This window comes from Dama dama, chromosome 9 (genome assembly GCF_033118175.1).
Source record: "Dama dama isolate Ldn47 chromosome 9, ASM3311817v1, whole genome shotgun sequence".
Lineage (NCBI taxonomy): Eukaryota > Metazoa > Chordata > Mammalia > Artiodactyla > Cervidae > Dama > Dama dama.
The window spans coordinates 102,246,803-102,274,347 of NC_083689.1; the positions used below are offsets into that span (position 1 = coordinate 102,246,803).

Consider the following 27,545-nt stretch of genomic DNA (forward strand, 5'->3'; position numbering starts at 1 on the left):
ATTTGTTTCTCATTATAGAAACTGAAATTAAACACATATCTAGGAAGAGTTCAATGTGGAACAAATGAGTGGTTCTGAAAATAGTATGTCAGAGAAGAAAAAAAAATCAGAAAATGGCTCGAGAAGTTGTACTTTGAATAACGTTTGCTCTTTAGAAAGGACAATGAGAAAATCCTCTTCATAAGCAGGGGCCCCGCACAAAACTCTCGGCTTTCCTTGCTAATGAAAAGCCGCAGAGACTGTGTATTGTTGTCTTCATAATCTATTCTTCTCCCAGCAGGTCTCCTCTCTGTCCCTACCTGAATCTTTTGCTTAATATTTCATTTTATAAATTTAAAGAGAGCCCACACTTCTTCCAGAAAGGTTTTTGCTTTGTTTCACGACAGTATACACACTGCGTTAATATGAGAAAAAACGCCGTTAGGGTCCCCTGCACAGCTCCTAACAGCTCAGAGCTTTCCCTAAAACGATCCTGAACCTTTTCTGTGTTGGTGCTTTTGTCTATCCCCATGGCTTCAGAGTTCAGCTTTTGAGTGATGTCCAAATATGTAATTCTCTGACCTCTTCCTTGAATAAGAGACATGTAATTCCAATCTTCTACTGGATCATTCCACCCGAATTTTTAGCTGAGACCTCGAATTCACATTTTCATTTAACAGTATAATCCTTGATAAAATGCATGTGGCCGTGTTGGTTTATTACCAGAATTCCCAGAATGACTCAGTCATAAGGAAAGCTATTCATATAATCCACCCATAAGCAAAGAATCTAAGGGTACTGGGAACCATGTCATCATCTACATTGATTCTGAAAAAGCAGAGCAGTCAGCCTCTTGTTTGACAACCCGTCATAGACTGGCATAGGGATAGATATTGAAAAAAACAAACAGTGGGAGATAGACTAAAAAGTTACAGTAACCCATAGAATGATAGAAATCATTTGATAAAAATTAATATAAAATAACAAACTGCATCACATACCAAAATAAATGTAAGGTGAGTAAAAGACAAAAACCAGGTATTCCCCAAGGCTTTTTAAATTTGCCTCCTTGGAGGAATGATCCCCTGGGAGAATTCTGGAAGGGAGGAAGGACACCCTGCCCTCAGCTGGAGAGTGCGCCTGCGGAGGTAGAATCCCTCTTCCGTTTCTCTTGTTAATTTAGGCTTGGTGGTGCTATGATTTTCTGTGATGTGTGTGAACTGTTGTAATTTCTAATTGCTTCTTTCCTTCCGCAGTATATTCAATTTCCTAGGCTTGCTGTATTCTCTGGTAATAGAAAACGCAGCCTCAGGTTATATCAAGTCCATCTCCCAGCTGTCCTCTCTGTTGTCTCTTTAGATAGTGGTATGAAAATCTCAAGATGTGATTTTTAGACTTTAATTTCTTATTTTCAGGGCAGTCAATGAAAGGCTGTTTATTTCCCATGAAAGTTGTGAGTCGGGGTGGCTCCTGGTGACCCCTCGTGTTTCCTGATCAAGCCCACGATGCGTGTCACTGTGCTCTCGTTGACATAGAACAACTTTTATTTTATAAATATACGTGTCTCAGATACACGTTTCCGCAGTCACTGGTATTTCATTAACTTCATAAGACAGATAGAAAGAGCTAGAAGGCTCAGCTTTGCACACACCCAAGACTGTTTAGCATGTTTGTATCTGTAAAGATGACTTGAAAACCGCACAGTAGGGCAGCGTTTTGAATGTGGATGACAGGGGATAAGCCAGCCCCAAACCAGAAAAGAGCTCATGCTGGGCACTGATCCTACTAAATAATTTGTCCCTGATTTCTCTGTTTTAGCTCTGAACTGATTTGTTTATTTTCATGGCCTTCAACCGCTGTTCTTGGGACAAGATGAGACATAGCATTGTGTAGTTTTCAGTACACAGTGCTTTAACAAGTGCCCAGTGTTCATTCTGGACACTTTTATTCTTCTGTATTGTTGGAAAGATATATTTTGCCACTTTCCTAGTAACGTGTTTCTCCACATCACCATCCGGTGACCACCGTTATTTTAAGATGGTAATAAATTTGTGTTATGAATCCTTTGGCTTATGCTTTGACTGTTCACCGTTTCAGTGCAGCGTGCGCAGTGTTGAATGGTACTCAGAACTTTACCAAAATCTGGAAGGAAATATATTGTGAATATGTAGCCTGGAGCTTTCATTTTGTACCCACACGATCTCTCATCACTTTAAAAGAGAGCTTTAATAAGTGCGTGTGGGTATATATGTAGTTTCAGCCTCTCGTTTTCTCTTTTGTTAACTAATAGTTTTCTATCCTACTAGATTAAATTATCAAATCATGTTCATCTTAAGGAATAAATAATGTATATAACCAGACCATTCTATCATAAGAGCATCAAAACATCTGTATTAGACAGCTATTCAAAATATTGAATGCTGGGGTCTCTTGTGACACTTGTACACAGAAGTATAACTTATATTCAGGATCATGTATCATTTTCTCTTAACAGTTGACTTCAAACCCCGTGCCAGCATGGATACTGTCCATCATATGTTACTGTTTGGATGCAATATGCCAGCGTCCACTGGAAATTACTGGTAAGGGATGGGTTCATAATACAAAGGGGTGTAGAAAATGTATTTTTTGTTAGTACAAAGTGCATCTTTGCAAATATCTTGCGGCTGATTAATAAATAGGCAGAACATTTCTTTTGTAGAAGAGAGTTGTTCCCTTGCATCTCATGCTTATCACGGTTTGATTTTCACACTTGTTCAGTCTGCTGTGGCACAGCCGTCAGTCTTTGTCACTGACTTAATGAATATATGGTCGTTGTCCGAGATCACGTGTCAAGATGGAGACAGCTTGTAGAGAAAGACTGAAGCCGAGGTGATGGATTCCCTGATGTTTATTTTTTTAAGTCCGTGATTCAACCCAAAGAGTACCATGGATCTGTTCGTTGAGTCCTCTTATCCCATATGCTGGGCTAGGTGGCCTGTATACACCATTCAAAATGAAAATGAAAATTTTGAATACGTCTCTTCAAGGAGGCATTACCCCGCTTCATAGATGAGGAGTCTGAAGCTCAAAGAGTCAGTGACTTGTGCAAGGTAACACAGCTGGTTGGAGTCACACCAGGACTGAACCTTGGGTTGTCTGGTTCCAAACCCAAAGTTATTTCTGTTTTACCACACTGCCTCCCATTTATTCAAGTAACTGTGGCAGTTTTAGAATCTCTTTTAATCACTGTGGTGAATCTTATTATCATGTCATGAACAATCAATAAACATCTTTTAAATGTCTGTTATATGCCAACACTGCAGCAGGTGCTGGAGGATGTTCTCAGATAAACAGGTATATTTTCTGCCCCCAGAAGCTTACAGCATAATTGTGGCTTGAGAAATTCCCTTTCATTTTACCCTCTGGGAGTTCAGGAAGATCAGTGATCTTTGAAAATAGCTGTGCATTTTAAGCCTCATATTTTGCACCTCTAGCCAGAATCACTGTTACATATTTAACAGACCAGAATGACTGGTGTGTCCTGCTTTGCGTTTGGAAAGGGGCTGTTCTGTGCTCCCGCCCCTGCATAGTCAGGGAGGCTGATAGACCCTTCTCTGCACATCCTAATGTTCGTCAGGCTGATTCGAGGCACGCAGCAGCTGCTTTCTAGTCACTTTTATAATAAACAATTGTAATATGTATTTGGAACTGTTAAAAGCACAGGGCAATTAGTAGAAATCTCCCTGGACCAAGTACCATCAAAGCGTTTGTTAATAGGCTTAAGTTATTTGAGGAAAGGGGCGTATCACGAAGGAAGCCAGCTCACATGACTGGTGTGTGGAAAAATGGAGTCAGCAAATCACAGTTAATGCCCTTTGACATCAACATTCCAGATTTTGCTCTTTAGTAAATTTTTGTAAATAAAATCCTGGGGATTAAAAGGTTATTCTGTGACAGCTTTTTCTGAATCTTATTCAGCAAATCGCATATTCTGGTTTTTATGTTTTAAAAATATTTCTTGTCAAATGAGTGATATTTACCTTTGAATTAGAATTAGTGAAAATAGCTAGAGGGCATGTAAGCTTTTAAAATCTGCTTTAGCTTCACTGTAATTCAAGAGAATGAGTGAAAAAATAAAATAGCACTTAAATGTTATCGTGGTTTTAATTATTAAGAAAAATTATATAAAATGAACTAAACCTGGTTCACCATTTTCATGTTTAGGGAATATCAAAAGAAACATATTATTTTGACTCTTTTAAAAATATTAATGTCCTTAAATGTACTATTTTGAAATTAAGTTTATAAAATATATTTTCCAAAAGACTTCCAGATTGGGGAAAAAATTCAAAGAAAGATGTATGTGAAAGTAAAAACAGCCATTTTGAGTAAAGTAATTGCTGCAATATTTTTTTTTGTTGTTTTTTCTTTTCTAAAATTATTACTTGAAAGGTATCATAAACATGTAATAAACTATCTGGATTCTATCAGTAAATTATTTATTCCATGTGGGTTGGCCTTTATTTTTTCACTATAGCAAGGGACTGACACTAGATCATCTATAGAACTCTATGCTCTAAACTTTCATAATTCTATGAATATAAATTGCATGCAAAGGCATCGTTATCAGGAGCTGGAGACAGGAATGAGTTATACTGGTGGACTCAGCTCAAGCAGGCAGGCCACTGTGTTTTGCCGTTGAGTTGCATCACTGAGTAATTAGATTCTTAATGATGTTATACCCACATCATTTTAAGTGGACTTTTAAAAATCTGTCTTGCAGCCGATATTCCCTGTTAATCTATAGGTTAGTTATAATTGACTTTCTAACCATATACCATGGACAATAATTGATGCTTTCAACCAGCTCAAAGTGTCCATCTAGCATTTAAAAGTAGAATTTTTTTTTTCACTTCATAAATGTAGGATCTGCTCAATATGCAAGCTAGGAAATGTACATTAAGTAAAACTGTTCTAGTGACTCGGGCTTTCACAGTCCAGCCTTATTCTCCATTTAAAAATGAGGTAGACTTTTTACCCCCCAATATTTGGCAAAATCCGTGCATCTTTTGGGCTTCCCTGGTGACTCAGAAGGTAAAGAATCTGCTGCAATGCAGGAGACCGCGGGTTGATCCTTGAGTTGGGAAGATCCCCTAGAGAAGGGAATGGCAACCCACTCCAGTATTTTTGCCTGGAGAATTCCATGGTCAGAAGAGCCTGGCAGGCTACAGTCCATGGCATTGAAAAGAATCGTACATGGCTGAGCGGCTAACACTACCACTAATGTTTAAAGCATTAGAGCTCACAGCTGAACTTTTCAGTTGCTTCACAGAAACATCCCCTACACCCTACCCCTGATGCCCCTCAGGCTCAGACAGTCAGCAGATATTTTCCAATTGCTTAGCTTCTTATCCTCCCACCAGCATTATAATTCTAATAGCAAAAGTCAATCAGTGCCAAAAGCCTTGCATTATTTTTCTACATTGTTTGAGTCATGGAATTTATCACACTCATTTTACAGTTGCAAATCTATTCTTCTGTTGCTCCAAGATATAGACAGTACTTAAATGAAGATTCCCAAACTTGCACGTATATTTTTGGTTATGATACCAGCAGTGGTTTTTGATGTGTAAGAATATCAAGAACTCATTCACACTCTGAGGAAATCATTTTGAGAATACAAAACTGTTTTAGTGAAAAAAGATAAAGTGAAGTGGATATTTTAATACCATGATGAGATTAAAAATCCACCTTTTAAAGCAAGACAGGAAAAATTTAAACAGTTTTTTTCTCTGCCCTTTGGTCTCCCCGCTCCACTCTAGTGGGCATTGTGCATCTGCATTGTGTATTAATCGGACGTCCCCAGTTGAAATTGGGATTAAAATACCTGGTCAAGGGTAGAGATCAGCTTTTCTTCTCCTGGCAGCTGTCATGTACTTGTTTAGAAAATAACATTCCTTTCTCAGTCCTGTCAGGGCTCATGATGACCCAGAACCCACCGTGTACCTGCAGACATCTTTGGTGAACTTTATGTCCAATGCCAATATATCATTTCCCTTAGAGACAGAGATTGGTATCGAACTGATGGTCAGACAATCTGGGAGATGCTGGGCTGTACCTAATGGACATCTGAAATGCTAACTTGTGACCTTATCTGTGATCACTAGCAATTTTATTTGTGTTCCGCCTGTTTTACAAGGTAATTGTTCGTTACCCTTCCAGATATGTGCCTGAGCCTCAGATGAAAATTAATGATGATTAGGCGACTTGAAACCATTCATCAAATATATAGACCTGTAAGATCAGTGATTGTAGTAGTGTCACTCTAGATGTGGGAAGAAGCAACAGGAGAAAACCATTTCCTGGACCGTAACAGACTCGGAAGACAGATGGGCCAGAGGCTCTCTGCTGTGGGTTACAGGGTGAGGCCCAGTAATAGAACATCGAGTGGTCTATCAAGAAAATGTTTTCCTGGTCTGGGAATGAGCATTCCGAGCATCCTGGGACAAACGGGGCACAGAATGCCTCGCAAACCTTGGTGCAAATTAGGACTGAAAGAGAAGGGCTTGTAAAATAAAGACTATTGCCCACCATCCAGTTCTACAGGAATCAAGTCATTGGCCACTGCAGTCACTCCCCTGCAGTACACCCTGAAAGGAATTCAGGGCGAAGGTCAGGATGTAGCCCCTTGTGCTCTGGGAAAACTGGCACAACTGGCCGTCAGATAGACATCTGGGGGAGGGGGCTAGATTTTATGACTCAGTTTCTTGCATCCGCCCACACTTAGAAAAGCATTTACAGCGTTAACTAAGACGTCTGCTCCTCGTGACTAGCAGCAACCTTGTCCGGAGTTGTGCGCTTGGCTGCATACACTCCCTGCACCAAAATCAGATATGTACCGACCTCCCCACCTACCGTTCCCAAACAGTTCTCAGAGACTGCCTCCTGGGTTATAAACCTCAGTTTGGCTCCAAGAAAATTTTCCATTGCTTTCTTAGGGTCACTACTCTCAGCTTGTAAAAATAATTTATTTTTACGGTTTGGAAAAAATATTTTGTTCCATTAAATTGGTTAATTTCATTAATTTAAAAGTGTGTTTCTTTATTCGGTCACATATAAAATTATATAAAGAGAAAAAAGGTGAAAAGGAGTGCTAGGATTGAGTCCAGTTGGAGGTGTTATAGCAAAAATTAGTGTTTTACACAGTGTCTTAGACCACCTTCTTTTACCTTGAACCCTGTTAAACTGTTTAATTTCCTCATGGTTCTAAGTTTAATAAAGAACTCCAATTTTTCTGTTACATTACTTTAAGTTTTATGTGTTACATTTCTCTTTATTTTAAGTTTATTTTTAATTGGAAGATAATTGCTTTTACATTGTTGTGTTAGGGCTTCCCTGGTGTCTCAGATGGTAAAGAATCTGCCTGCAATGCAGGAGACCCGGGTTTGATCCCTGGGTTAAGATTCCATGGTGAAAGGAATGGTTACCCACTCTACTATTCTTGGCTGGGGAATTCCATGGACAGAGAAGCTTGACAGGCCACAGTCCACGGGGCTGCAAAGAATCAGACACGACTGACTAACCCTTTCACTTTTCTTTAGGGTTCAGACGAATTGAGAGGGGAACACTGAAACATGTACATTACCACGTGTAAAGTAGATAGCTAATAGAAAGTTGCTGGTAACACAGGGAATTCAACCTGGTGCTCTGTGACATCCTAGAGGGGTGGGATGGGGGAAGAGGTGGAAGGGAGGTTCCAAGAGGGAGGGACAAATGTGTATTTATGGCTGATTCACACTGTTGTCTGGTGCATTCCCTGTGATTTGTTTTTGTTGTTGTTGTTTATACCCAAAACATCAAGTTCAGATTTCCTCTCTTCTCTGTTTGTTAGCTAGGATTTCCCCGTTTTCACACTAGTGTTTTATTTCACTGCCAGCAAGTTGGCAAATAGGTGTGTGTGTAATAACAGTTCCCCCTGAAGTTATGAAGTCATAATTCACCCCCTGTCCTCAGGCAGCACTTTTAATATGCAGGCTAAGAGCTGTTCTGATGATGTTTCACTGTGGTGCTGCCCTCCTTTGCTCTCTGTAATTGCCTCTTTCTCCTGTTCATTAAAATATATTTACAGTTGTATTAAGTTTACATGAAAACAGTAGACACAGCATGAAGCAGTTTTCATTATGTAGTTATTTTAATTTTAAAGTTTTTTTTTTTCCTCTGCACATATTCCAGTCTTTTGTGTCTCATTCCAAATTAGCAGCTCACACTGGTAATGTGTCTAGTTAATTATATGCATGTGCATTTAAATTGCATACTTTGATGTGAACCTTTTAATATACTGTGGGGTGGTCCCTTTATAGTTAGGGTGGGCCTGGTGCTCAATTCTAAATTAACATACCTCTTGAGGATGCACATAACCAGCTGATGGAAAAGCAGCAGCTCTGCTGGCCCGTGGCAGGAAGGCAGCAGTACCTGTCAAGGGAACTCTCATCCCTTCCTTCCTAGACTTCTAAAGGAGGAGGCAGCTGCATCTAGGGGCCAAGGGGGAGTAATGGCATCAGGACTGGAGCAAGCAGAGCAATAGCTCGATTTTCTGGACCCCATTTGTACTTGCAGGCTTAAGTCAAAGTGTAGCAGGTCCAGGTTCCCCACACTTGTTGGCTGAATTGGAACCAACAATTGTTTCCAATCTGTTTCTGTTTGGGGCTTTTAGACTTCAGTAAATGAAAATGAGGTCAGAAAATGAACTGCTGAAAACTAGGTAGTTTAGATATTAAAAAGATGTATTCCCACTCTCCATGAAAATATGGTAAATTTTAGATCTTGGAAATTCCATGTATCTATTCAATCCATGTAGTCAAAGCTGTGATTTTTCCAGTAGCCACGTATGAATGTGAGAGTTGGACTATAAAGAAAGCTGAGCTCCAAAGAACTGATGCTTTTGAACGGTGGTGTTGGAGAAGACTCTTGAGAGTCCCTTGGACTGCAAGGAGATCCAACCAGTCCATCCTGAAGGAAATCAGTCCTGAATATTCATTGGAAAGGCTGGTGCTAAAGCTGTAACTCCAATACTTTGGCCGCCTGATGCAAAGAACCAACTCATTGAAAAAGACCCTGATCCTGGGAAAGATTGAAGGCAGGAGGAGAAGGGAACGACAGAGGATGAGATGATTGGATGGCATCCCCGACTCAATGGACATGAGCTTGAGTAAACTCCGGGGGTTGGTGATGGACAGGGAGGCTTGGAGTGCTGCAGTCCATGGGATCCAAACGAGTCGGACATGACTGACTGACTGAACTGAACCAATTCAATGAATACGTTTCTTCTATTTTTACTCTAATAGTCATTTAAAAAAAAAATAATAAGTGGTTAGCTACATGAGTTTCACACTTTGAAAATCATAAATGTTTTGTTCATATACATTGTTTTGGCGTTTGGAGCCAAATACATTGTTTCTGTTTGTAATGTGAGGTTGTATCGTCACACACTTTCTATTCTGCTGAGTACAGGGCTGGCGTGCTGCAACCCATGGGGTCACCAAGAGCCGGGCACGACTGAGCGACTGAACTGAACTGAGCGCGGGGCTTAGGGCTCAAGACAGTTTGTGACTGCAGATCCCAAGATTGTGTGTTCACAGTACTGGGTGATTAGAGTGAATGGGCCTCTTCTGTACTGTGCCTTGTACTTTGACATGATCATCTATGTCGAGGTAAAATGACTGTTTTCAGTCTTAGGAATTAACACTGGATTTGAAAACTGTTTCTAATGACGCTTATGACCAGCTACACTTTACAGATCTAAGGGTGCTTCTACAGGTTGTTGAATCTTTTTTTGGAAAGAAGAATTCCGGCTGGTTAAATGAGGCTGTTTCCAGCTGTTCTAACTTGAACTCATTCTCAAGCTGAAGCGGTAGTGCTTTACCATCCTATGATGCTTTAGCTTAAATTCCTTTCAACTGCTTCTATTTATTAACCACCTGCTGTGTTTTTTTTTTAAACGCCACTGTCTCCACAGGGTTACAGATGCTGATGAGGGAAGAAAGAGAAGTAGCTAAAACATAAATATACATATAGAGAAGCCTGTATGTGAGACACCCTGCTTGGTCACTCATTTAAATGACCAGTTTCTTTTTTAGGGGGATGTTACTTCCCAGATGAGTATGCGGCTTTGTGGCCTCTCTTATGATGATAATGATTTTTTGGTTGAGAATGGTATTTGTGTATGCTGCCACTAGGCACCCTCTCCACATCCTGCTGCTGCTACGTCACTTCAGTCGTGTCCGACTCTGTGCAACCCCATAGACGGCAGCCCACCAGGCTCCACCGTCCCTGGGATTCTCCAGGCAAGAGCACTGGAGTGGGTTGCCATTGCCTTCTCCAGTGCATGAAAGTGAAAAGTGAAAGTGAAGTCGCTCAGCCGTGTCTGACTCTTCGCGACCCCGTGGACTGCAGCCCACCAGGCTCCTCCGTCCATGGGATTTTCCAGGCAAGAGCACTGGAGTGGGGTGCCATTGCCTTCTCCCCACATCTTAGCTACCTGTCGTCTATAGGCTATACAGCAAGATTCACCAGGTGTCTTTTGCAGTCCCTCTTTGTTTTTTCTGCCATAGTGAAACTTTTAAGGTTTAACATACATTACATATTGTCATTATAAATAAAAATCACAGTCTTCAAAATCTGTGCCATCCTTGTTCTGAGCACTATAAAATGTGTCGTTGAGTGTAGTAGCAAAGTTAGACATAAGTTACTGCTAGGCTAAAATTAATTGTATCCATTTCCTTTTTCTACTTTAAGATTGTAATAGATTCATGTTATATTGTATATCCGAATGGTATAAAGAATCTTCATTAAAATAGAGTTGTCATCTTGCTCTAACTTCTAGTCACCAATGATCATATTCCTCGGCTGCTTTTTAGGTGCTTGTATTAGAGGTGTTGATAGGATTTCCTTAGCAACTGGTCACTTCTTAGTGGAATAGTATCAGTTTTAATAAAATGGAATGGCATAGTTGTAACCATCTTGATTGTTTCAACAGAAACTAACATTATGTGGCTTTAAACATTATTATGTTTTCACAAGATAATTATTTAAGGTCACTAAGATAGCAGTGTTATGTTGTTGTTCAGTCGCTCAGCCCTGTCCAACTCTTTACTACCCAATGGCCTGCAACACGCCAGGCTTCCCTGTCTTTCACTATCTCCTGGAGCTTGCTCAAACTTATGTCCATTGAGTCAGTGATGCCATCCAGCCATCTCATCCTTTGTCGTCCCCTTCTCCTCCTGCCCTCAATCTTTCCCAGCATCAGGGTCTTATCCAGTGAGTCAGCTCTTTGCATCAGGTGGCCAAAGTATTGGAGTTTCAGCCTCAGCATCAGTCCCTCCAATGGATACTCAGGATTGATTTTCTTCAGGATTCACTAGTTGATCTCCATGCAGTCCAAGGGACTCTCAAGTGTCTTCTCCAACACCACAATTCAAAAGCATCAATTCTTTGGTATTCAGCCTTCTTTATGGTCCAACTCTCACATCCATACATGACTCTTGGGAGAAAAACATAGCTTTGACTGGACAGACCTTTGTTGGCAGAGTAATGTCTCTGCTCTTTAATATGCTGTCTAAGTTTGTTATAGCTTTTCTTCCAAGGAGCAAGCATCTTTTAATTTCATAGCTGCAGTCACCATCTGCAGTGATTTGGGAGTCCAGGAAAATAAAGCACAGTACAGTAACATTTAATATAGAACTGGAACTTTGAAATCAGAGCATCTTGGGTTCCAATCTCAGTTCTACTACTTGTAATAAACATCGGTCCAGTTATTTAATCTGTATTGGTCTGTTTCCTCATCTATAAAATGGGGCTACTAATTCTGCCTGCTTGGGCCATCAGGAAGAGTAAGGGAGCTGGTGTAAGTAATATGGTTGGTTCAGTGCCTGACACATAGAAGTACTTAAAAAATGGTAACTATTATCTTTATTCATTTATTAATATGATATTTGTTAACCACCCACTATGTATCAAGGGCATTCTTAGGCAGAATTTGGTTACACTTGTAACCAAGAATTTGGTTACACTTCTGCTCTTGTAGACTTTATAGCCTCTCTGATCTGATGATGAGAGGGGTAGGGTCAGGGTGGGGAGTGAGGGTGAAGCCTGGATATTGTAGTATTTTTCAGGCTGGTTCCTTTTAAATATCTCTTCTATTTAGCTTTTGCATTAAAATGAAAGTGTTAGTTGCTCAGTTGTGTCCAACTCTTTGCAACCCCATAGACTGTAGCCCGCCAGGCTCCTCTGTCCTTTGGATTCTCCAGGCAAGAATACTGGTCCTCTGTCCATGGAATTCTCTAGGCAAGAGTACTGGAGTGAGTTGCCATTTCCTTCTCCAGGGGATCTTCCCGACCCAAGGGTTGAACCCAGGTCTCCCTATTGCAGGCGGATTCTTTACCTTCTGAGAATTATCCTTCCTATTGGGCTACCCAGGTGGCGCTAGTGGTAAAGAACCCACCTGCCAGTGCAGGATAGGTGAGAGACTCGGGTTCAATCCCTGGGTCAGGAAGATCCCCTGGAGGAGAATCCCATGGACAGAGGAGCCCTGTGGACTACGGTCCATAGGGTCACACAGTCAGACACAAGGAGCACGCGTGCAGGCACCCTTCTAATTACTGTGCTAATGTATGCCCCGCATTGCAGGCAGATTCATCACCATCTGAGCCACCAGGGGAATTCCCTGGTTGGTGTATACCCATTGCACTGAAATTCACATAGGATTTGTCTAAACTGGGAAATATGTGCTGTGGGTTTATAAAGCAGTTGATGAAATTTGAATTCCTGATTCATGCTGGATGCAGTTTTGAAAAGGACATACCATGTATGTCATTGATTTTATAAGTGTTTCTTAAAGAAGCTTTCTAACTTTGGATTAATTTTCCTGTGATTCTCTTAAATACTTAATGCATTAAAACTGGAACTGAAGACCATACAGACTTAACTTTAGGGCATGACAATTTTGTTAAAAAAATTTTTTTCAGACAACGGTAGGAATGATTTATCAGTTCTGATTTTCCCTAAGTAACCTTGGATTTTAACTAGCATTTAACAGATAGAACCAGAGGGGTACTTTAACAGTCATTTGTGCTTTATTTGTATAATTCAAGATGACAGGCTAGCACTTTTCAGAGCTTGGCATAGTCTGGAAATATTCATGCCATCTGAATGGTTTCCCCGTGGATTAGAGGTGAAAAGGTTCTACAGCAAAGACCCAAGAATCCAGAGTAGTTTTATTTTCAAATGTTAATTCTTACCATTTTTGCTATGACTACTAAGAAACCACTAGGGAGCTGTGAGAATCTTTTCACAATTAATTGGTCTAATCTAGAGGAGCCTTTAGGAGAAGCCCCTAGAATTATAAGAATAAGAAACCTGGTCAATGAGGCCTGAAATTACAACAGCCATTGATCAAGGGTTACTTTGCTTCCTAGCCTTAATACCCTTCTTCTTCTTAATAAGAATCTTAAAAATTCTCACTATTTTTATAGGACCCTTTTTGGAAAGTTCACATATGCAATACTATCTTTATCTTGTTGGTCATTTTATTAATATGTAGAGGAAGTGTGATAACTGTTACCATTTAAAATGAGAAATGTAAATTTGACAATGAAAAGGTGCAGAGTTTATCCAAATGTTTGTTACTCTTTTATGTTATCCATTGTAGGACTCATTTCTCTTGGCCTCTTGTTTTTCCTCTTCATTTAGTCCTCCCACATATTAAGTTTTAGAATGAATTTCACTATCCCTGAGCCCTCCAATGAGAGATTCTTTAGTCAACCTTGAGTTATATATAATTTTTAAAAAATCATAAAAAAGGATTTTAAACTCAAATCAAAGTTTGCTTTTGGAGCTCTTCTTTTACCAGACCTGAAAAGACCATAAAATATAAAATCATTGTCGTTTTGCGAACAAGTCAGAAGAACTTACTTTATCTAAACTTGATGTCAGAATTGCATACTCAAATTGCAACTTAGTTCAGGTACGATAGTAGTCATCAAAGCTGATCTTCATATAATACCATGAAGTCTCTGCCCATAAGTCAGTCTCATAGCTAGAGATATAAAGGAGGGTGACAGACATAGGTGTGAGTCGTGATGTGGCTGTGTGACCTTTTGACAGTTACTTGAACTCTCTGAGCTTATTCAGCTGTAAAGTATAACCTACCTGGAATGTTCTTGTGAGAGTATGAGCTGCTTTGTACAAAATACCAGGCAGATGATACTTCAATTTTTTTTCCATATTTTAGTTAACTTTTCAACTAAAGATTTTTAAAATTTTATGCTTGACAATACAATAAAACTTAGGCCAGTTCAATTATCTATGTGTTTGTATATAAAAAGTTAAAAATTGACTTAGAAGTGAACTTCTCCAGACATTTTGTGAGCATTTACTAAATGCCTCGCAAGGCTGCAGGTCCTGGGGGTACAGGGTGAAAGACAGGAGCAAAACCTCAAAGTCTATACAGTCTGGTTGGAGAGGAGTTAAGTAAGCTGATACTTCGGAGGCCTGCTCTCCTTAAAGAATGCAAGTTGGGTGGGATTCTCATCAGAGGAAGTGTCCTTGAGGAGGAAGAGTTTAATTGAACCTTGAATGAGAAAGTGAGTACAAGAGTGTCAGGCATAGAGTTGGGGAAGGGGTTTTCGCAGAAGAGAGAACAGTGGAGAAGAGAGATTAAAAACTGGAAGAAACTTGGCATGACTGAAAAGGGGTTTTTTTTTGTTTTTTTTTTTTTTTGTTTTTCTGGTGTTGTAACAAGGGCCCAGATCATAAACACCTCGTGTGTTATGCTACAATGTTTAATTTTTCTTCTGGTGTTACTTTGGGGAAGCATGTGAAAGAATTTGTGCCAGCAAGTGACTTTAATTAAACACGTAGCTTAGAAAACTCTGACTTCGCTTAGAAAACTTTACTAAACCAGTTTTTTTCTGGTATATTTCATTCTAGTTCTTTCTAGTCGTACACTGACTTGACTTTCATATCAGAGGAAACAATTATCTTGTTAATCCTGAGACTGGCATCACATGGATGTTAGGCACTTGCATATTTATGACCTTTCTTGCAAAGCTGTGTAAATTGCCATGCAGATCTTTAAATTTTAGTAGCTACCAGCAGTGAGATACCAAGTTCATCACATCTGACGGTCTCATTTCTTAATTTATAGCGTGAGGCCACGGAGGGAAATTCTGCTCCTGGGTACCACCCAGCACCCCAAGGCTTTTAGCATAGTTGGCACAAGGCTGTCACAGACATTTGTTCCAACGCACGTCTCACGTGGTGAGGCTGCTTCATCTAAGTATATTGTTCTCGACAGTGAACAGTAAGAAACCATTGGTGGATGCGTTTTACACTGCACATCACCCAGTTTCTTTCTGCAGCCTGATTTAGAGACGCAAGAACATTTGCTCAGCATAGCCTTCTGGAGCCTCCTGGTTCTTTGGCCTTGATTCAGACAAATAACAGCAGTCTGTGCGTGTTGCATATCATCTGCCCCCGTTTCTGGCTGTAAGCAGGAAGCATGTTAGGAGTCCCAGCCACGGAGGCTGGCTTGGGTGTTCTCTGGGATTCTAGGCTTAGTCTCTAACCTATTTAGGAAACCTTCACTTCCCTTCCAGGCCACAGGCAATGCACTTTTTCTCCTGTGTGAGCCAGCCTCCCAGCCAAGAAGCAATCTTTTTCCTTGTCCTTGTCCCTGACAGCCCTCGGCTCTGCCTAAATTCCTGACTCTGACCTTGCTTGGTGCCAGTTTCTCAAGACGCAAATCTATGAAAGCAGCATGAAAGTATCACCTAACAGTGTTTTGAACGAGTCAAATTATCTAATAGAACCAACTAAGAGATGTCGTGTCATGGGGAAAAAATGTGTGGTTTGGAGTCAGAGAGTATACCATTTGTGAAATTGGATCTCCCAGATAGATACCAACGTGCTGGTTACTGCACTGGCTATCTCACACGCGTCACCCACAGCCCGTCAGAGAGGTTTCCACGCAGAAACCGGGCCTTTGAGGGCTGGCGTGCATGTCCCGGGTACATGCCTTTTACGGGGAGGTTGTGGGACTCAGCTCCAGATAGGTCTTTCTGCCTGTGCTCCTTTGACCATGAAACACTGTCTCTCAGCAGTGTCTTTAGATAAAGTGAATATTTTATTAAATAATGCATTACCTTGGTATAGTGCTTTGAGGTTTATGAAGTGCTTTCATTTACGTATCATTTGATTTTACAGAACAACTCTGGGGTAAGTATAACGATCCCTGTTTCACAAGACAGAAAACTGAGGCTCTGTAAGGTTAGGTGATTTGAAGCAGTTTATAAATGGCAAAACCATTATTCATAAATTTTAGAAAAAGCCACAAGAACTCTGTCAGTGGGATGTACTTGCATTGTTCCCCCTGCTAAGGGCGGACATTGTGTCCTGTTGGTTACTGTGGCCAAAGATCTATTAATTACACTGATCCCCAAATGGGAAATGCATACGTTGTTTTAGTCCAGTTCCAGATTCCCACTGCTTTAGCTTTGGTTTACACACTCTCCGTGTAATGCTTACTTTTCTACCTGAGTACATAGAGTACCTTCCAAGGATGGACATACTGAATATATATATCTACCTCACAGGGTTGTTTCACATTGGGCAACTAACAGACAGATTTCTGTTTACATGTGCTTGTTTTCACATATAAAACTGTTCTTTGCTCCAGTCTTCATTATGATCTTAAAGCTGATGTGGCTATAATGATGGTGTATCAATGGTGTATAATGATGGTGTATTGTACTTTTCTTGACCTTGTTTTCAAATACCTTCCCCTCCCCACCCCTCCCATGGGGAGAGCTCTATGCATTTTAGTAGTTGAGTCTTTACTTAGTTACTTTATTTTCTTCTTCAGGTTTTGTGATGAAGGCACCTGTACAGATAAAGCCAATATTCTCTATGCCTGGGCAAGAAATGCTCCCCCAACGAGACTCCCCAAAGGTATACCTGAGGCCTCTTGGATAGTCTTATATTAAGCTGCTTAGTTTTTTATTCCAAAGTATTTTTTATTATATGTTCTTTCCAACAGCTGTTGGCCGTGTTCTATGTTGTAATTTCACACTAAAGTACCCTTACTACCTGCTTGTATTGAATAGGTTTCATTTAGGTAGTTATTCTTCCTCTGCCTCTGTTTGGTAAGTAATTTGCTCACACAACAGTTTAGATAGAATTAGAAAGTACCTGGGTATACCTCAAATCACCTTTGGCCTGAGGCACATTCGTTCTTGACAGCAGGAGCATTCCACGAGCCAAGAGAGCCAGGAATTAAGTAAATCACCATTTCAGCAAACAAATTTTTTTTTTAATACTTCTGGAGCCTGGCTATTTAATGTGATGCCAAACCTCAGCTGGCTCTCTGAGTTCCGCTCTAAATTGTTCATAGCTTCCAAGGTGTGAGAGAATTACCAGAGTCTCCTTTATTACGGGGATCTCTCTTAGTATCAGAGTGAACGTGCGGTCCTGACGCCAGGACTGCCGTGGTTCAGGGATGGGGTAGTGGCATCTTGCAATGCCTCCCCAACTGCCGCCTGCACTAATTTTTAATTTTTTTAATCTTTTTAGACAGCTTTAAAGGTTATTTTCTATTTATAGTTAGTACAAAATGTTGCCTAAATTCCTCGTGTCATGTAAGACTTGAGCCTTGAGCCTCTCTTGAGTCCTACAGTTTGATGTCTGTTTTGCTTTACTTCAAATGATTGCTAGAATCTTCTCTAGAGTTTTTCCAGGCAGCCACTACCAAACAAGTTTGGAAATTAAAAGGAAGGTTTGTCATAGATTTGTTGATGTTTTTAAGATACATTAGTAGAGAAGGTAAGACATTTTTTTCTCTGTCTGTAAATATTTTCTCTGCAGTTTTTTTTTTTTTTCTAGTTTACTAGCAAACTTTGCTAGTAAGACTCTTAGGAACCCTTCAGATTCCAATAATTTACTGACATCATAATCTAGTAAGTAGTTGGTTTCTTCAGTGATGTTTTTGCAGATACCTGTTTTCACATGGGAAAAAAAAAACAGTTCCCCTGAGATGATCTTAAGAAGTCTCATTTCCTGTATTCCATCAGAGTAAAAATGGATATGTGAGTGAGTGAAAGTCACTCCGTCCTGTCTAGCTCTTTGTGGCCCCATGGACTATAGGCCACCAGACTCCTCTGTCCCTGGAATTCTCCAGGCCAGAATACTGGAGTGGGAGCCTCTCCCTTCTGCAGGGGATCTTGCCAACCCAGGAATCGAACTGGGGTCTCCTGCATTGCAGTCTGTTTCTTTACCAGCTGAGCCACCAGGGAAGCCCAAAAATGGATATAAGTAAATGCAAAACAAAGTGAAAAAATAGGTTTGTGTGTGTCTGTTATGTAATCAACAAGGACAGAATTTCATTCTCTTTATTTTGTTGTTTCTTGAAAAGTGAATGAGTTGTCCTCTTAAAGTATAAGTGATTACTCTAGTTCAGAAGTAGAGATTACAAATAGAATTCCATCAGAGTTTTGAGGAGAAATAATAGATTATATCAGAGATTTTCATTGAACAGCTAGTTTATTGTTATTTTCATATAATTGCATATATTACATGCTATTTTCTTTCCATTTGGGTTTCATAGATCAGCAATCTTAGATTAGGTCTATTTTAGAGTTCCATTTCTAAAATACTAATTTATCTTCTTTTGAAAATCTTCAGGTGTTGGATTCAGAGTTGGTGGAGAGACTGGAAGCAAATACTTCGTCCTCCAAGTACACTATGGGGATATTAGTGCTTTTAGAGGTAAGTTTTGAAATGTTGAAATTAAGCTCAACTTTCAGTACTATATTGTTTAAACTATATGCACTAACTGTTACCTATATAATAAAATGAAGAATTAACTATACCCTCTGCCCACTAGGAAACAGCTGCTTTTGTGTCCTGGAATTTGGGACTGTGGAAGTGAGAAGTGTTAGTCGTGTTTGACTCTCTGCCACCCTGTGGATTGGGGCCCTCCAGGCTGGAATAGTGGAATGGGTTGCCATTTCCTTCTCCAGGGGATCTTCCCAACCCAGGTCTCCTGCATTGCAGGCAGATTCTTTACGATTTGAGCCACCAGACATGAGTTTTATTTTGAAAGTTACAGTCTCTTACACACATATTCTCTTATTCATCCTACTGTGCTTTCTCTTACACTGACTTTAGGGTTCTCTTCCTTTCCAGGGTATTATCTTATCCACTGTCTCCTATTAAGAGGTTCCTTCTAAGCAGCAGCATTGGAAAGAATAGAGACTAGTAATTAATATCTATTCCTAGAAGCAAGTCACTGGAGAGTCACCGGGTTTCGTGATAGCAGGGAAGTTCTCAGACACTCGGGCTCACGTCAGTGCTATCTGTAATCCACACTTCTCACTTCATCTGTTGTCAACTGCATTGATGTACAGACCCCTTCCACTCCACAGAGGCTTCTGAATATTGCCTGGGAAACTTGTTGGTCTACCCATACGATTAGGCACTCTGCTTAAGTGCTCCTTTTCTCATTATAGAATCTTTAGCATGAGGATGGAGCCCTGTTCCCAAGGCAACCGAGACCGTAATTGTTACACCTTCTGCTGCGTTTAATCAAACTCCAGCTGCATTCCAGGTTCACACTTGGTGTTCACAGGAGTATAAACATTAAGCAGTCTTCTTGGCACGTCAGCCTTCCCCTTTGCCTTGCCGACATATGTGTTTTCTCAAGTTCTGTAATTCAACACTGTATTTCTACTAACTAACCTAATACGTTCTGGTCTCTAGATACGTTAGCTTTCTATCCATCAACGAAGCGTAGAAGTTTGTGTCCATCTCCGCCTGTGAAATCTCCCCAGGGCCTTTGCTGCGAGAGCACCCCATGGTGAGGGTGACGATGGGTTCTCAGCATTCAGGGCTGGGACAGTAAGTACAGCCTTCCTCTGGAAAAGGAGGTTGGAAAGAATAAATTTAAGTCAGCTATATGCTTCAGTTAAAATTTTTAGAAAGAATAAATTTATGCAATTGAAAAATTATAATTAGTATTGCCATCGGATGTATTACCGATTAAACAAGCTCCTGTGGACCAGCTCATGAGCCTAACTTCCAAATAAAACCTGTTTTATATTTAAAGTATGCTGTGAGTTATATATAAATAGCTTTCCATTTTTGGAACAGAACCTAAAGTCTTAAGTTGTTAATTATAGCACTGAGCCAAGGTTTTGTTGAAAACAGAGGAATAAATAATGTTCGTGTTTGAGGAACAAAGACACAAATTATCTGCTCTAAAATTTGCCATGTGGGTGTCAGGGGAACAGGCCAATTCTAAGACTGCTGACTTCCAAAGCATTGACAAGACTATTATTTTTCCAAAGAAGTGGGGAAGGCTTTCCCCAGTCACCACAACTAAGGTAGCTGGTCATACCCCACAAACCCCCCACCCCCAAATCTATCCGCTATAGAACTCTAGACTTTCAACCTAATTCCTCTGAACTTTGTAGTAGATACTGCACCCCAGGGCGAAGGGAAAATACATAATATACTAGTTTTTAAAACATATTGCTGTAATAATTTATTACTGATGAAGAATTAATTTTGTTTTGTAATTTATGTTTAATTTGGGATCATGAAAAAGTACTGATGTTTAATATATAAATATGTAGTTATTATTTACTATAAGAGACTGACTGGAAACTTTCACACTAGTGTTTCATTTTTCACTTTTCTGAGAAACGTTTTTCAAAGAGATGGTACATATGAGGTAGGAAGATTACTGGTCCTATAACTTATAAATCTTATTATAATGTAATAGAAATGTAAACAAAAAAGTTCACCCATGTAATTCATTCAGTAGCATTAGATACTATCTTGTGCCTTAAGCTATACCTGGATAGCTTAGAATAGTAAGTAAACAACATGAGAAAATATCAAATCTCACTAAAATAACAAGGGAGCATTTTGCATTTATACTTAATTGGGTGTGAGTGGAGATTGAATTATAAAACCCAGGGCTGCCAGGGTTTACATGAATATGCTACAGCTTGGGGAGCTCTGTGAATTAGTGCAGTGTTTTGGAAAGCAGCTTTATCATATTATATACATTTTATATAAAACATTAAAACCTTGCTCTAGGCTTCTGTCCTCAACTAAAGGAAGGGTTTTGTTGGAATTTTTCGGTTTTGTTTTTTAAAGAGCTCCCTACCCACAGTTATTTATATACCATTAACTAGTAATATGAAAACCTGGAAAGTTAACGAATGCCCTTAATAGGGGACTAATAAATAAATAAATGGTATAACAACAGAAATAGCGACTCATAAATTTTTATACAGACTACATAAAGCCATAGATATGCTTGTATGTTTTCAAGGGTTGAAAGGAACAGGGAATAAAAGGAAGCAGTCAGTAAGCTGAAAGACAGGATTGTGCGATTTTTTTCCCCCTTTACAATGTTATAATTCTTTTCATGTTTTTAAATTCTCCTAATGTAAACACTATGTTAGGTGCCTGCCAGTTAGCACACTATGCTTCCACTCATACCCTCCTAATAGAAAGAGTGTTAAAGTAAATCTCTATGTGCCTGATTAACTATAAGAAATGACTTATACTTTAAACAGATTCTATATGGTGATCTCACAGTTACTGCCAGATGAACCTAGAAGTGGAATTATAGCATCATATCTTTTAATAATTAAAAATGAATTACATATGTTCTATATATGTACACATATATAGATGTGTGTACATATCTATACACACATGTATATATGCACACATATATAGATGTGTGTACACATCTATACACATTATGTATATTCTTACTTACTGAAGTAATCATCTTATTGAAGATGCAAACTCTATGTTAAAATTATTACTGATATTTTTTAGAATATAAATCATAAATCAGAAGCAGATTTGCACCACAAGGAAATCCCTGCACTCTGTTCAAAAGTGAGAAAATGTTTGGCTTAAGCGTATGAGCGTTTTCCTACACAAGGAAGGTTTAAGAGACTTGAGAAGCCTAGGACGTCTCTTTAATCATGCATCAACAGTGAAGGTAAAATGTCTTCTGATGTTTGTTGGAGAACATACCCTGAAGCCAGCTGGGTGCGTCCTGGACTGGGATGTCTAGTAGTGGGAAAAGATTGATCTGCGGGATCGCCTGAAATATTTGTTTTGGTTTGGTTTTTTGTTTTAGAAGTGGAGCAGAATGTGAAGCTGTAAAAGAGACAGTTAAAGGGGGCCAGTCTTATTCGGTGCCATGCCATTCTTACGTCAGATCTGGGCTAGTGCGGGCTGTGCTGATCTTCCTGCCCAGAGGAGTCTAGTACATTCTCTCAGGAGAGACAAGCGCAGGGATAGGACGTTTTTATAGTACATTCTCTCAGGAGAGACAAGCGCAGGGATAGGACGTTTTTACGCAGAAGTAGGAATGCATCCCAGATACAGGGGCCGTGGGGTGGCCGGCAGACGGGTCTGCCCGGAAGGGCAGGGAGACATCGTCTCGGAAAGGCTTCTTGGAAGATGAACCTTTTCAAGGACTCATACTGCAGATGGTGACTGCAGACATGAAATTAAAAGATGCTTACTCCTTGGAAGGAAAGTTATGACCAACCTAGACAGCATATTAAAAAGCAGAGACATCACTTTGTCAACAAAGGTCCGTCTAGTCAAGGCTATGGTTTTTCCAGTGGCCATGTATGGATGTGAGGGCTGGACTATAAAGAAAGCTGAGCCCTGAAGAAATTGATGCTTTTGAACTGTGGTGTTGGAGAAGACTCTTGAGAGTCCCTTGGACTGCAAGGAGCTCCAACTAGTCCATCCTAAAGGAGATCAGTCCTGGGTGTTCATTGGAAGGACTGATGTTGAAGCTGAAACTCCAGTACTTTGGCCACCTGATGGGAAGAGCTGACTCATTTGCAAAGACCCTGATGTTGGGAGGGATTGGGGGCAGGAGGAGAAGGGGATGACAGAGGATGAGATGGTTGGCTGCATCACAGACTCAATGGATGCGAGTTTTAGTAAACTCTGGGAGTTGGTGATGGACAGGGAGGCCTGGCGTGCTGCAGTCCATGGGGTCGCAGAGAGTCGGGCACAACTGAGCGACAGGACTAAACTGAACTGACATGGTAATCGAGCCTGCACTCAGGTGGGGCCAGGAGGAGACGTGTCCCAGACAGAGCAAAAGTGTGTGCATGGATTTGGGCAGTGAGGAGTCTCAGGCCCACCCGGAGCTCTTGGTGACTTAGCCTTACTGGAGTGTGAAATGCCAAGGGACAAGTGGCAAGAGATGAAGAGAGAGCGGACAAGTGGGGGCCGGACCACACAGACCCTGTTAGGACTGCTCTGAAACCACCCAGCGTGCTTCCCAGCAGTAACCTGATCAGATTTTCACTTGGGTCTTTTGTGCATGACAAAGCCTCCAGCCTTAGGAAGAAAGATTGGGGCGTTAGGAGGCCAGGGCGGACCTGGATGGGGCCCTGGAAGGCCAGAATGAGGTTTTTTTTTTTGAATGTAAGCTTTAATTTTTTTTAGAAATTAATGTTCTGTAGAAAACAGAATGTAACCACATTAGAACTGCCTGTCCAGTATAAGTGTAGTCTTTGGTTACATGATCAAACTCTAAGACCAGATGGCCTGGCAATGGCACTTGCTAATTTTATTATACTCACCGAGTTTCTAAACCTCTCTGCTTTCCTCGTCTGTAAAGTGGGATCATAGTGGTTCATATGAAGCTGTCTGGTAAGCACTCCCATATTAGCCGCTCTCATAGTTTCTATAACAGGCTTTAAGGTGATATAAATTCCCCTAAATGCCACCTTTTGTCCTAGTTACCCATAATATAAAGAATATGTTGGTTACTTTTCAAGGGTGTCAGAATTTCTTGTTACATTTAGACGCAGAGCTGTATTTGCGTTTGTCACCTCGCCAGTGGAAGTGTCCTAGTTCGGCTGTTTCCTGCTGTCTGCAGCCGTTTCTGTCATCCAGAGCCTCAGTTGTACAAAGATAAACTACAAGGCTGAGTCCCCTGCCCTTAAGGAAATTAGAATAGCAGAAACTAGAGGTTCCTCCTGGTCCTCTTTCTTTCTTTAGTTTTTTCATTGCCAGATTTTTTTCTAAGTAACGTCTTATTCCAACAGAGAAAATTCTCCTGAGATTGTTGCAGAAACTCACCACTTTTCTTCTAGATGTTTTGGCCCAAGGGAATCTTAAAAGAACTGGACCTCCTCTTTGCAGAGTTTCTGGCAGTAGCTTACTAGTCTCCAACAATAACTCATTTCTCAAATCAGAAAACTCTTGCACTGACCAGCTCAAGTTGGAGCTGATGTAAAAAGGAGGCAAGAATTTCTTCCCAAGTGCACAAGCTCTGACTGTCTTTGAGTTGGCAGAATTTCCAAACTATAAACTATTCGTCCCTAAGTGCATGGTGCCTGTAAGAAAACTGACAGGTATTATCAGGGATAGACACACACACACACACACACACACACACACACACACCCACACACACCCAGATTTTGCTTCTACGAACCCTTCCTTGACAGGTATTATCAGGGATAGAGACACACACACACACACACACACACCCAGATTTTGCTTCTACGAACCCTTCCTTACAACCCTCAAAGTAACCTGTGTTTTAGCATTTTCCTGGGAGCACAGCAGAAACGTTCATTTTCCTTAGAGTGAGTGTTCGATGCTTATTTTCTAAATGAGATGAATGAAGCCTCGGACTCCTGTTTTCAATGCTCCATTATATAAGAGTGTGCCCTGAGAAGGTTCATCTCCAAATTTCTGAGGTTATATTAGTAAAATCACAAAATTCTAGCTGGAACTCTTAAAGAACAAAGCATTTTCGGTAGCCAAGCTTCCCAGAAAGCTAAGATTTTAACATAGAAAGTACCATAACCTTAAAACATTTTGGACAGACATCTTTCCCAAATACATGATGGGTCTGATGAAAGTGAAACAGGTGGCAGATGTTACGTACCTGATGCTCTGCCCAACACAGAGCAGACTGGCAATAAATGTTAGTTTATTCTTATCCGTTGGGGGATATCATAGTTTGAGCGATTATTCTGAATATCAACTACTGTACAATAATTTCCTCCCAAATTTTAGGAGTAGATTTTTCATGTTACTGGGCTTCTTGCCTTCTTCCATCTACTTCTGTATGATATAGTTTCCTCAGTTGTCAAGCTACTGCTTCAACTCGTTTTAATTCAGACAGAGCAGCGCGTGGAGGTGAAGATGAGTGAGAATGAAAGTCTGCCCTCATCCGGTGGGGGCACATGAAAATAAAACAGTGCCTGTGATCCCTGGAGCTGGAACAATCAGTGCAGTGAGAGAGGGGGGTGGGAAGCAAATAAGACCACACCTCGTTCAGAAAAAGATTCTGTGTTCCCAGATTGATCTCCTCTAGGCATCCTTCTCTCTCGTCCTAAGCTGAAGATGTGGCATCTCGGCAGCCAGGTTTCATATAATTGTAAATTTAGAGTAAAAAGACTCTGAATTGAAACCCTTAGAGGGCGTTCTTTGAATAAAATCATGGGAACCCCGGGGCCTGGACTTGGTAGCCTTCAGACTTGATTTCTCCTCACCCGCGTGTGTTGTTCCGTCCTGGCTGTGATCCATTGCCGTGTGGCTTCCCTGGTGACTCAGATAGTGAAGAATCCACCTGCAGTGCAGGAGACCCAGATTCAGTCCCCCGGGGAAGGGAACAGCTCCCCACTGCAGTATTCTTGCCTAAGGAATTCCGTGGACAGAGGAGCCTGGCGGGCTGCAGTCCATGGGGTCGCAGAGAGCTGGGCACAGTGGAGGGACCAACGCTTTCACTTTTCTGTGTAGCTTAGTCCCACACAGGTGGGTGTTATTAGACATACGTGTTAGTAGACGTGGGCCACGCATTCGTGAAATGCACCCTCCGTGCTCACGCGTGTACACACACAGGCGCTTCCTTTCCACCACAACTGAAGCAGTAGCTGAGTGAGCGTGAGGTAAGCGGGGCAGTGCGGGGAGAAGGGAAAACAGAGGACCCTGGAGGAGTTCTGATTCCACGGTGACTCCTGCTGCTTATCTGCCTCTTACAAGACTGCTCCTGGCAAGCTGTTGGAAAAAGCTTTGAAATCGTGAGCCCAGGAAAAATCCCTTGCTAATGCATTTTTGAACAAGGCAGAGCATAGTGGCAGGGCAGCTGTGCTTCAAATTATGTCATTGCAGTAGAACGCTTTTGAACCACGGTGTTGGAGAAGTCTCTTGAGAGTCCCTTGGACTGCAAGGAGATCCCACCAGTCCTTCCTAAAGGAAATGAGTCCTGAATATTCATTGGAAGGACTGATGCTGAAGCTGAAGCCCCAGTACTTTGGCCACCTGAAGAACTGACTCATTGGAGAAGACCCTGATGCTGGGAAAGATTGAAGGGAGGAGAAGGGGAGGGCAGAGGATGAGATGGTGGGATGGTGTCACTGACTTAATGGACATGAGTTTGAATAAACTCCGGGAGTTGGTGATGGACAGGGAGGCCTGGCGTGCTGCAGTCCATGGGGTCACAAAGAGTCGGACACAGCTGAGCGACTGAACTGAACTGAGTAGAAAGCAGACTGCTCTGGCTTCAGTGAAAGAATCGAGATGCTCTCGACTGCCTGTTTCCTGATCGTGGAGCTGCCGGGACTCAGGTGGAAGGCCGCTCCCCGTGCTTCCTGCACTGTCTTCTCAATCTGTTGAAGCAGCTTCCTCCTGCGTGCTTTCCAGGGAGATACACCACACCTGCTTTTACTCTCTCCACTGCAAAGTGAGCGATACTGTGGCTGGGGGTATTTAAGCCCACGCATTTTCAAGTGTTCCGGATGACTTTCCATGTGTAAGAATCTCCCTTGTATTCCAAATGGGGAGAGGGTGATTAAAGCTTCCCCTCCCCAAGGAGAAACCTGAAAACCATTATCTCTACACCAAAGGAGACGAAGACGACACCTTTCTAGCATTCAGTCTGGCTTTCTCTAAATAGGACCCTGACATGCACACGTTCCAGCAGTCCTGATCACTTCCGGCATATAGGAGGTTAGTTCTCAACGTGATCTTTTTCCCCAGGACGCACATGTTTCCAAGTTCAGCTCCAGGGACAGCAGCACCCGTGGTTCCAGGAAGGGTGCTCTTGACCTGAATTTCCCTTTTCACTGTCAACCCTGGGATTCCTGTGCCATTTAGCAAATCTCCTTTCTTCCTTCCCACCTCCCATTTTCTGTTTCTCTAATATACTTTGAGGTAGGGGCCCAAACTTTCATTCACATGCTTTGGGAAACATGCCATTTGGAATTAAGAACATTAAACCCTTTTGAAAGATATTCAGGTGCAGAAATCTTATATTACATTATGTCCCCTTTGGGAGTCTGAGACCCTGTCTCTAGTCAAATGTGCTAAGATTCCTGTAGCACATTTTTCAGGTGGTCACACTGAGAGGGTTAAAGACAGAGGTAGTAAGTAGCATCACATTCGTTCTGATCAGATTTTGCTACCAAACATTAGCCAGAAAAACTTGAGGCTTCCAGAGCTTTTCAGGCCTCAGA

The 27,545-nt window shown here is 41.1% G+C and overlaps 1 protein-coding gene across 12 annotated transcripts in view; it reads left to right on the top strand.

Annotated features, from left to right (window-relative positions):
* PAM (peptidylglycine alpha-amidating monooxygenase) overlaps positions 1 to 27,545 on the top strand; it is a 165,597-nt gene that overhangs the window by 48,189 nt on the left and 89,863 nt on the right. For all 12 annotated transcript variants that reach the window (XM_061152083.1, XM_061152084.1, XM_061152085.1 and 9 more), the window contains exons 4-6: positions 2,474 to 2,561; positions 16,880 to 16,965; positions 18,694 to 18,777. In XM_061152083.1, the coding sequence (XP_061008066.1) occupies positions 2,474 to 2,561; positions 16,880 to 16,965; positions 18,694 to 18,777 (258 nt within the window). The remainder of the gene's footprint in view (positions 1 to 2,473; positions 2,562 to 16,879; positions 16,966 to 18,693; positions 18,778 to 27,545) is intronic.